Below are 11211 nucleotides of genomic sequence, written 5' to 3'. Positions count from 1 at the left end.
CTCTCCGCACCTCCTCCCTTCCACAGTGTGGCCTCTTCTCTCCCTGTAGTTGTGCAGTTTGTTCTGTCAGTCCTCAGATTGATTTATTGGGTATGCACAGTGATATGATATATCTAGCTGCTCGCTGTGTTCGAGGGATGGGGCAGACCTAGGCTCTTCGTACTACTCTGCCATCTTAGCTCCTTATTAGCTTTAATATTTTACATAAACTCTGCTGCTATACATCTGTGTTCAAAAATGACATATACTGTGTGCCCAATAACATAGATTTATATTTATTTAAAATATATTTTCCCTTTAAATCGTATAGAAAAAAAGATTTATAATCCAAAACTACAATCATGCTGACTTTTATATTTACCTAGGTATTTTTACCAGTTTAAAACATTTTTATTTTAAAGCTTATTTATTGAGGTGCTTGGGTGGCTCAGTGAATTAAGCATCCAACTTTGGCTTAGGTCATGATCTCATGGTTGATGACTTCCTGCCCCACGTTGGGCTCTGTGATGACAGCTCGGAGTTGGAGCCTGCTTCAGATTCTATGTGTCTCTCTTTCTCTGCCCTTTCCCTGCTCGCATTCTGTCTCTCTGTCTCTGTCTCTGTCTCTCTAAAGAAACAAACATCAAAAAAATTTTTAAATTTATTTAGCAAGAGAGAGAATAGAATCCCAACCAGCCTTCACCATGTCAGTGCACAGAGCCCGATGTGGGGTTCGAACTCACAAACCATGAGATCATGACCTGAGCTAAAGTCAGACCCTTAACCGACTGAGCCACCCAGGCCCCTCTCTACTCATTTTAAAGAAACGGACTGCAAGTANATCTCAAGCAGGCTCTGCAGAGCCTGAGGCGGGGTTTGAACTCACCACCTGTGAGATCATGACCTGAGTCGAAATCAAGAGTCAGATGCTTAACTAACTGAGCCAATCAGGTGCCCCAAATCTAGTATGGTCTTCTCTAATTTTTTAAAAATAATTATTTGTTTTTGAGAGAAAGACAGTGAGCGAGCAGGGCGGGGGGTGCAGAAAGAGAGGGAGACACAGATTCCCAAGCAGGCTCTAGGCTCTCAGCTGTCAGCACAGAGCCTGACATGAGGCTCGAACCCACAAACCTTGAGATCATGACTTNAACCACGAGATCATGACCTAAGCGAAAGTTGGACGCTTAACCGACTAAGCCACCCAGGCGCCCCACTTTTCTAAACTCTTAATAGTTAAAATTATTTTTTTGTAAAATCTCTTAGATTGTTTGCATTTTAATGTTTTTACCACCTCTTTCTTTTGGCTCTGGCTCTGTTGCTATCTATTTCACATTACAAATTACTAAAGTACAGAGACCTTTCCTTAATATATATACTTTGGAGACTAAGTGGACATTGAATAGTATATTGAAAGATATGAGAGGAGACTCTTACGTGGTGTTTAGGAAAAGAAAATTTTTGGTATCTTGTACAGTATTAGAGGGAAAAGCACATGTAGAGAGAGAGGAAAGAGCTGAATTAGAAGATCTAGGATATATAACACAAGAGTAATTATGCCTTTGTCAGGATAGGGCTACTAGTAAATGACCTTTAATTCTAGAGTTAAGAGTTTGTATTTTATGTGGAAGGTGGTTGATAGAATTATCTTGTTAGGACACTAATAGTTTTAATTTTTTAAAGCTTATTTATTTATTTTGAGAGAGACAGAGAGCGAGCGTGCAAGCACAAGTTGGGAAGAGAGGCAGGATAGAGAGAATCCAAAGCAGGCTCCATGCTCATGGAACCTGACATGGGGCTCGATCTTACCACCCTGGGATCATGACCTGAGCTGAAATTAAGACTCAGATCCTCAACCAACTGAGCTACCCCGCTATTCCAGGACGCTAACAATTTTAAAGGTCAATGAAATTATTTAGTGTGTTTTTGATGGACTTAAGATTTAGACAGGGGATCTGAAAATCTAGAGCAGGAAATCTTACAATGAGAGGAAATGATTGGATACAGGTTAGAGAAGAGCTAACATAATGTTATTTGCTTAAAAGGAATGAATGAATTAAATAATCTAACCCTCTTTTTTCTGAGACATCTTCCTGTATGCCAAAACTGGGTTAGAAATTACTGTAAAGTGATAACATGAGGGTAGAAGGTAATTCTGTATTGTTGAGAGGCAGATAAATCAAGTGTTTGGGAAATTGTGTCTTAGGGTACAAGAGAAATAACTAATGACCTATTGTTGATTATTATTGAGCTATCTGAGGATTAAAGAAAGCTGTCAGGGAGGGATTGGAAGGTAAATATCTTAAAGCCAGTAAGGAAGAAAGCCAGGCAATTATCATCCAATTATTTCTATACTATTTTAATTGAACAAAATTTAAAAATACATGATCTGTAAATGTATAAAAGTAACAAAACCACAAAGAAAAATAGCTCGGAACTTGGGACTGGAAAAATAATACAAGGTTTGTTTTTTTGAGTTAAAATCCTAATATATAAAGTAAGTTGCAGATTATGAACTCATCCACTAGTTAATTAAAAATACAAAGCCTCTGATTGAACTGAAAAGTTAGTGAACAAATGCATTTTTAGCAGCAGTATCTAATAGAGTTTTAAAAATCATCCATATAATCTCATATTGTCATTGTAAAGTAGATATTCAGTTGGAGCTATCATTTCTGGGCTGGTAGATATAGCAGTGGCTGGAGGTTCTAGAGATCCCGTGGGTCCTGGAGCTTGCATAAGTCCCTTTCTGTATGACCAATATTCAACAGACTTACAGATCTCTACCTTCTTGGTATTGGTTTTTTGCCATTGTTTTTTTAAAAAAAATTTTTCCCTAGTAAATAACTTTATTTTTTTTTAAATTTAATGTTTTCTTTCTTTCTTTCTTTTTTTTTTTACAAATAGTTTATTGTCAAATTAGTTTCCACATAACACCCAGTGCTCATCCCCACAAGTGCCCTCCTCCATGCCCATCTCCCCCCTCCCCCCCACATCCATCAGTCCTCAGTTTGTTTCTCAGTATTCAAGAGTCTCTCATGGTTTGCCTCTCTCCTTTTCCCCCACCATTTCCCCCCTTCTTCTCCCCCTTGGTCCTCAGTTAAGTTCCTCCTAATCCTCCTATACGTGCAGACATATGATATTTGTCCTTCTCTGCCTTGTTTTTTTTTTAATTTTTAATGTTTTATTCATTTCTGGGAGAGAGCGTGAGCAGGGGAGGGTCAGAGAGAGAGGGAGATACAGAATCTGAAACAGGCTCCAGGCTCTGAGCTGGCAGTCAGCACAGAGCCCAATGCAGGTCTCAAACCCATGAACCGTGAGATCATGACCTGAGCCGAAGTCGGACACTTAACTGACTGAGCCACCCAGGCGCCCCTGTTTTTTTGCCATTGTATATTGCTTATAAAATGAGAGGTTAGCACTCCATGGAAGGCTGGTAACATATTTTTAAAGACTTATTTTTGTGAATTTTAGTACTTCATACCCCATTTTGTCTGTTTTGTTCGCTGATCTACCTCTAATGACTAAACTAGTGCCTGATAGGTAGGAGATGCTTAGTACATATTTATTATTGAATCTATAAATGAGTGCATGGAGCAATATTAGTAGTTAAAAGATTTTTCTTGTCTTACAATGAACATAAGCTGTGGGTCTCTTGAAAGATATTTTAGTATTTTATAGCTTTGTTGTTTTAACTTTATTATTTTGTATTCTTTTTTTGTTCCTAGGAAGTAACATTGAAAGTAAGTACACTTGAAGGTATTGTGAGGCTCCTGACAAATACTGACGAAAGTGAATGAAGACTCAGTACAATTAGATGTTCATAGAAAGTTCTATTTTCCATTTTCTTCTGTATAAGTTAGTTGCAGGCTTCTCTGTACCAAGTGGATGTGAGCTGCATTATGCCAATATAGCCGTATAATTGGTGTGTGAACCTTTGGGATCTGGGGCATGTAATGAGTTAAGCTTTTTCTGCTGAAATGTCAAGAATGCATTTAAGTACTTCTGGATTCTTGCCAGACCCACATTACCAAGGCTGTTCTTTAGTTTAGATTCAAATATACAGTAGGGTCTAAAGTGCTCAGGCATGCATATTGAATTTCTTTCTGAATGTACTGTAATTCACAAGGAAACTTTTTTGAAGGAAGACAGGTCTTTACACATTACTTATGAATAACTTGCCTCAGATCTTGGATTCTTAATTGAAGGTCTGCGTCTGTAGTCTTATCAGGTAAAACTTATAAAGGATTCCATTATATGGGTATATCAGATTTTGGATAGATGGTATTTGTAAATATTGAAGGGAAGGGATAGTTGGATAAATTGTTAGTATTAAAAAATTTTTCTCTTATGCCATTTCCCAGTATTTTCACAGATGAAAATTACATACGATATGGCATTGATGCACAAAGATGCTGATAATCCATAAAAAGTATTTTCCTATGGCACCATTCACATACTCATTTCTACTTTTATCTTAGTGGTAATTTATGTAAAGAATATTTTTGTTGTGCGGGTGTCTGGGTGGCTCAGTTGGTTAAGCCTCCAACCTCGGCTCAGGTCATGATCTCACGGTTCGTGGGTTCAAGCCCCGTGTTGGGGCTGACTGACAGCTTGGAGCCTGGAGCCTGCTTTGGATTCTGTGTCTCCCTCTCTCTCTCTGCCCCTCCCCTGCTCACACTGTATCTCTTTTTCTCTCTCAAAAGTAAATAAACAGTAAAAAAAAGAATATTTTTTTGTTAAAGAGTGTTCATTACGCTATTTTCTAAATAAGCCCTATGACTAGACAGTGTGTTGGATGTATTTCAAAACTTTAGAATTTTTTGAAATTTATTTTTGAGAGAGAGTGAGCAAGACGGGGCAGGGGAGGGGCAGAGAAAGACAGAGATAGAGAAGCCAAAGCAGGCTCCATCCACACTATCAGCACAGAGCCCCATGTCAGGCTTGAACTTACAAACTGTGAGATGATGACTTGAGCTGAAGTTGGGCGCTAAACTGACTGAGCCATCCAGGCACCCCAAAACCTTAGAATGTTTAAAAACTTGTCTTGCTTTAAAAATATTCCNCAGATCTAATTCCTTTTACTGGATCTGGCAACCTACAAAAGAGGTTGCCCTTTTGCTGGGCAATGATTAGGTTTCCCATTTCCTGTTACAAAGTACCTTTCAAGTTCTAGTAGTAATGTATTGTATATTCCATATATAACTAATGCCTCAACATGAATATTTTATAGCTTCTCTTCACATAATTTTGGAGGTTTTGATAAGGAAGAGTGGCTATTTTGATGTACAGAATATGTCTTAAAGACTCTTGAACTGTTATAGAGTTTTTAATGTTAAAGAAATCAAGAATCTGACTTTTTTTTTAATATTACAGACTGGATATCTTCATATTCTTTGTTACAACTTTGGAATAGAAGCCTACAAGCAGAATAAATATGAAGAAAGTTCCTTCTGGCTTAGGTAATATAAGTAAAATTAATGAATGTAAATTTAAGGATATGATCATACAGTTCAGTTAATACTTAACTATATGGACTTTGTCAATTTAAACATTCTCTGACTTCAAAAGCCAACAAGCTGAATTTATTTATTCATTTAACATGTGTTGTTTATACTTACATGTTGCCAGTTGATAGGAAAATGTATTCCATTCTTGATGTAACGGAAGTGTATGTTCTTCTTTCATTCCTCCTGTATCACCATCAAGAATATGAAATTTAAACAATATTTTTTGCTTTGGTACATGTTGCTGTCTGCCAAACCCAGAGTGATGTAAGGTTAGATGGGTGAGAGTAAGATCAGGATCAGCTAAAATTGTTAGTCTTAAGTGATTTTGGTATTTTAATATCAGTCAAATAAGTATATATTTAGCACTTATTATATGATCAGTATTATACTAATATTTGCACTGTTTTGTTGAATCTGAAAATATTAAGGAAATAGTGTAAAAATATAACAACTATATACAAGAACTCTGTCTTTGGTCAAATATCCAGGCACAGCACTGGTTCTGACACATAGTAGATACTTAATAATTGCTAGTTAAAAGAGTTTATGTGAAAAATGTATTTTCTGGAGATGTCACATAAGGTGCTTTGCACATCAGGGGATTATGGAGTGAAATATATCAAATCAGTTCTGTTTCTCCATTCTCAGTATAGGGTTAGTTCTGGATATTTGGAGATGCTCTCAGGGTCAGTTTGACTATAGTGAAAATGTCATTAGCCATTAAGGAAATAAATTCAGATATGGTGTTTAAGATTATAGCAATTGCAGGTATATATAGCTCTAACAAAATATTTATGCAAATAACTTTTTATGTAAAAGACTTTTTCAAAGCCTAAAGATTGATCACAGTCTGTAAAGAACCATGTCTTGCAGAACAGGCTTATACAGTTATAAGAGATATACTTGTTTTAATTTANTGCTTCACACAAGTAGAAATCACTTTACCTTTATAAAATAACATTTTACTAAATTGAATTATTTCAGTTATAACCAAAGGAGCTGACTAGTTTATCATGGGTTTTATAACAGATTTCATTTAATTTGTTTAATGTTTTTTTTATTTTGGGTGGGGGAAGGGACAGAAAGAGGGGGAGCCCAATGTAATTTGAATCCACGACAGTGAGATCATGACCTGAGCTGAAGTCTGATGCCTAACCAACTGAGCCAGCCAGGTGCCCCTGTCAGATTTTTACTGTGTATTTATTGGCTATATTTCTAGGAATATAATTTGACCCACAGTCAGATTTTCATCAAAATCTATATGATAAATTTAATAGAGAACAACTGTATTTTGAGTCTTTTGTGTTCTTGTAATTAGAATGAGATTGGGGAAAACAGGAAAAACTTGAATTTTATCTAGCCCTAGTTATTATATATCATTTTAATCTCTGCCGGATTGTGTTTTTCTCCTCTTTTGGGGATATAAAAATAACTTGGTGAAATATTTTCAAATGCCCTAAAAAATTATGCTTTAATGAGTTGTAAAAGAGGCAAAAAATAATTATCAATGTTATTAACAATAGGAATTTAAGCACAATACATAGTTTTTCTAGTATTAGATCAACTCAGTCAAAATTTTAATCATCTGTGACTTTGGTGTGAAATTGTTAATATTGTGATNTACAAGCAGAATAAATATGAAGAAAGTTCCTTCTGGCTTAGGTAATATAAGTAAAATTAATGAATGTAAATTTAAGGATATGATCATACAGTTCAGTTAATACTTAACTATATGGACTTTGTCAATTTAAACATTCTCTGACTTCAAAAGCCAACAAGCTGAATTTATTTATTCATTTAACATGTGTTGTTTATACTTACATGTTGCCAGTTGATAGGAAAATGTATTCCATTCTTGATGTAACGGAAGTGTATGTTCTTCTTTCATTCCTCCTGTATCACCATCAAGAATATGAAATTTAAACAATATTTTTTGCTTTGGTACATGTTGCTGTCTGCCAAACCCAGAGTGATGTAAGGTTAGATGGGTGAGAGTAAGATCAGGATCAGCTAAAATTGTTAGTCTTAAGTGATTTTGGTATTTTAATATCAGTCAAATAAGTATATATTTAGCACTTATTATATGATCAGTATTATACTAATATTTGCACTGTTTTGTTGAATCTGAAAATATTAAGGAAATAGTGTAAAAATATAACAACTATATACAAGAACTCTGTCTTTGGTCAAATATCCAGGCACAGCACTGGTTCTGACACATAGTAGATACTTAATAATTGCTAGTTAAAAGAGTTTATGTGAAAAATGTATTTTCTGGAGATGTCACATAAGGTGCTTTGCACATCAGGGGATTATGGAGTGAAATATATCAAATCAGTTCTGTTTCTCCATTCTCAGTATAGGGTTAGTTCTGGATATTTGGAGATGCTCTCAGGGTCAGTTTGACTATAGTGAAAATGTCATTAGCCATTAAGGAAATAAATTCAGATATGGTGTTTAAGATTATAGCAATTGCNATTTAAACTGCTTCACACAAGTAGAAATCACTTTACCTTTATAAAATAACATTTTACTAAATTGAATTATTTCAGTTATAACCAAAGGAGCTGACTAGTTTATCATGGGTTTTATAACAGATTTCATTTAATTTGTTTAATGTTTTTTTTATTTTGGGTGGGGGAAGGGACAGAAAGAGGGGGAGCCCAATGTAATTTGAATCCACGACAGTGAGATCATGACCTGAGCTGAAGTCTGATGCCTAACCAACTGAGCCAGCCAGGTGCCCCTGTCAGATTTTTACTGTGTATTTATTGGCTATATTTCTAGGAATATAATTTGACCCACAGTCAGATTTTCATCAAAATCTATATGATAAATTTAATAGAGAACAACTGTATTTTGAGTCTTTTGTGTTCTTGTAATTAGAATGAGATTGGGGAAAACAGGAAAAACTTGAATTTTATCTAGCCCTAGTTATTATATATCATTTTAATCTCTGCCGGATTGTGTTTTTCTCCTCTTTTGGGGATATAAAAATAACTTGGTGAAATATTTTCAAATGCCCTAAAAAATTATGCTTTAATGAGTTGTAAAAGAGGCAAAAAATAATTATCAATGTTATTAACAATAGGAATTTAAGCACAATACATAGTTTTTCTAGTATTAGATCAACTCAGTCAAAATTTTAATCATCTGTGACTTTGGTGTGAAATTGTTAATATTGTGATACCTACTTTTTACAATTACACAACTTAAATATGTTGATATATGTATTGTAGAGCGTTCAGTAACTTGCTTGGGAAACAGAAAACTCCTCAGTAAATGGTAGCTGTTGTTGCTATCTCTAGATGTGTTTGCTGTTTACAGTAAATGAACCCTAATGTGGCCCAGTCCCCTAGTTTATTCTGAAATTTATCATAGTCAATCAAATGTGGATTACTTACTGATTTCCCAGGTAACTATATCATAAAGGCAAACACCTACGTTTTCTATCATACATTGCTAATCTTTGGAACCAATTTTCTTTCTGCTTTAATAATCCATGTGTTGACTATTGGGAGCAGTTGGTGATATAGCAGAAATAAATAGTTACTAATTAGGCACCTACACTATAAATTTTACACCAGAAGGAGGCCATGGAAAGTAAGTCTTTTGAAATTANACATTTCAGTCTAAAAGGAATAACCACAGTTTTACACAAATAAGATATGAAAGTTGCTATATTATATTAGATTTGTTGAAATAGAAGCCTGGAACATAAAGGGTGGTGGTGGGTATTGTTTATGAAGTTCTTTTCTGCCCTCAATTCTTGTTAACACATCTCACTCAGTTCAGGACCTTTCTCAGTTTTTGTCTCTCCCTCCCTTCTTTTTTTTTTTTTTTTTTAATGTTTTTTATTTATTTCTAGGAGAGAGAGAGAGACAGCGTGAGGAGGGGAGGGTCAGAGAGAGAGGGAGTCACAGACTGAAACAGGCTCCAGGCTCTGAGCTGGCAGTCAGCACAGAGCCCGACGCGGGGCTCGAACCCAGGAACCGCGAGATCATGACCTAAGCGAAAGTCGGACGCTCAACCGACTAAGCCACCCAGGCGCCCCTGTCTCTCCCTCCCTTCTTTTGCTATGAAAAGTTCAATAACAGCTGCTATTATTCTTGCTTTCTACCATACTCTTTTGATCATGTGTCCTTATTAGAGATGCCACAGATTAAGGGAAGGCTGCTGTAATTATGAATGAAATTTGGGAATCCTTTAGCCTACTTTATTATAGGCATCAAGGTACCTGGCTCAGTGTATTCAGTGACAAATTTAGTTAAGATCTGTTGAATGTAAAATTTGAGATCTCTGAAATCAGAATGCTAGCTTTGGAAATAATATTTAAGTGTTCTTTTTGTTTAATAAAACGCATTTTTTTTTGGCCACCTGGCTGGTTCAGTTGGAAGAGCATATGACTCTTAATCTTGAGGTGTGGATTCAGGCCCAATGTTGGGTATAGAGATTATTAAAAAATAAATTTAAAAACCCACATATTTTCCCTCCTACTCTTCTCCTTTTGTATTTCTTGCTTATTGAGCTCCTCTGTCTGCACCTAGCAGAAGACAAGTATAAGTAGATGGGAAGAGACTATTGATATAGAACTTTCTTTCTTCCATGGTGTAGGGGATTTCAGTTACCCTGGTGGAATTTAAATTTAGTGTTGATCTTTTAAAGCCCTAATAATTTGGACATATATTATCCTGAATTTGGCTTTTTATAAAAGGTATACAGAAGTTACACTGTAACTAACTAGTATTCTAAGAGAAGCTCTGGAAACGAAACAAATAAAAATAAGGCTAACTCAAAAGGCTTTGGGGTTACAGATATACTGCAGAGATTTTACAGATTTTTTTTTCTCCATGGGAGGGGAGAAACCTTAATCCCAAAACCTTATTCATATTCTTAATCATGGATAATTTTTTTTTATGTCTAGTAGTTTTTTTCTAAATAACTCAACTATGTTACATGGAGCTACTGGCTGGGAAATACCTGGGAGGCTGACTTTTTTTCCTTTTGCTGTAAGAAGACCTATTTGCTAATTGTGGCAAATTAAATGTCGGGGAGAACAATTAAAATGAAAGTGTAATACTCATGCATATAGTAAAAATGTTAAAAATTTCTTTGCTGATTAAAAAAAAGATTTCTTTGCTGATTAAAGGAGATACATATGCTAATTATAAAAATTTTAATGTTGCAAAAATATATGGTAAGTAAAAGTCCATTGTAATCCCACACTCTTAAATGCTCAGTATTAACATTTTAGTTTTTAAAAACGTTTAGTCATTTATTTTTAGTGGGGGGAGGGGCAGAGACAGGGAGAGAGAGAAAAAATTGCAAGTAAGCTCTGTGCTGTCAGTGCAGATCCCCACGTGGAGCTTGAACTCACAAACCATGAGATCATGACCTGTGCTAAAATCAAGAGTCCAATGCTCAACCTACTGAAGCCACCAAGGCGTGCACACAAACAGTTTTTAAAAGGTCTTTTAGTATGTTAAATGACAAGGAAGACATGACAATTATTGAAATGCATTTGGAGGGTTTAAGGGATTGAGTTTTTTCAAAATGGACTGTAAATAGGGAATATTAGTGGAATGAAAGCAAGCCAAAGACTATACATAGGACAGTTTCTAATTGGTGATCTCTTGTTAGAGACAGATGAGAAGATAACAGAAGATGAATTGAACAAAATCATGGAGAATTGGATAAAACAATGAAGGTGTTCTATAAAAAATAA

The 11211-nt window shown here is 35.4% G+C and overlaps 1 protein-coding gene across 1 annotated transcript in view; it reads left to right on the top strand.

Moving 5' to 3' along the window:
• TEX11 (testis expressed 11) overlaps nucleotides 1-11211 on the top strand; it is a gene marked incomplete at its 5' end in the record, with an annotated part of 187803 nt that overhangs the window by 13769 nt on the left and 162823 nt on the right. The window contains one exon of the mRNA XM_077774971.1: nucleotides 5353-5438. Within this exon, the coding sequence (XP_077631097.1) occupies nucleotides 5353-5438 (86 nt within the window). The remainder of the gene's footprint in view (nucleotides 1-5352; nucleotides 5439-11211) is intronic.

The sequence above is a fragment of the Crocuta crocuta genome, unplaced genomic scaffold, assembly GCF_008692635.1.
Source record: "Crocuta crocuta isolate KB4526 unplaced genomic scaffold, BGI_CrCroc_1.0 scaffold394, whole genome shotgun sequence".
NCBI lineage: Eukaryota > Metazoa > Chordata > Mammalia > Carnivora > Hyaenidae > Crocuta > Crocuta crocuta.
The sequence above is the reverse complement of the archived record's forward strand: the minus strand, read 5'-3'. Positions and strand labels throughout refer to the sequence as shown.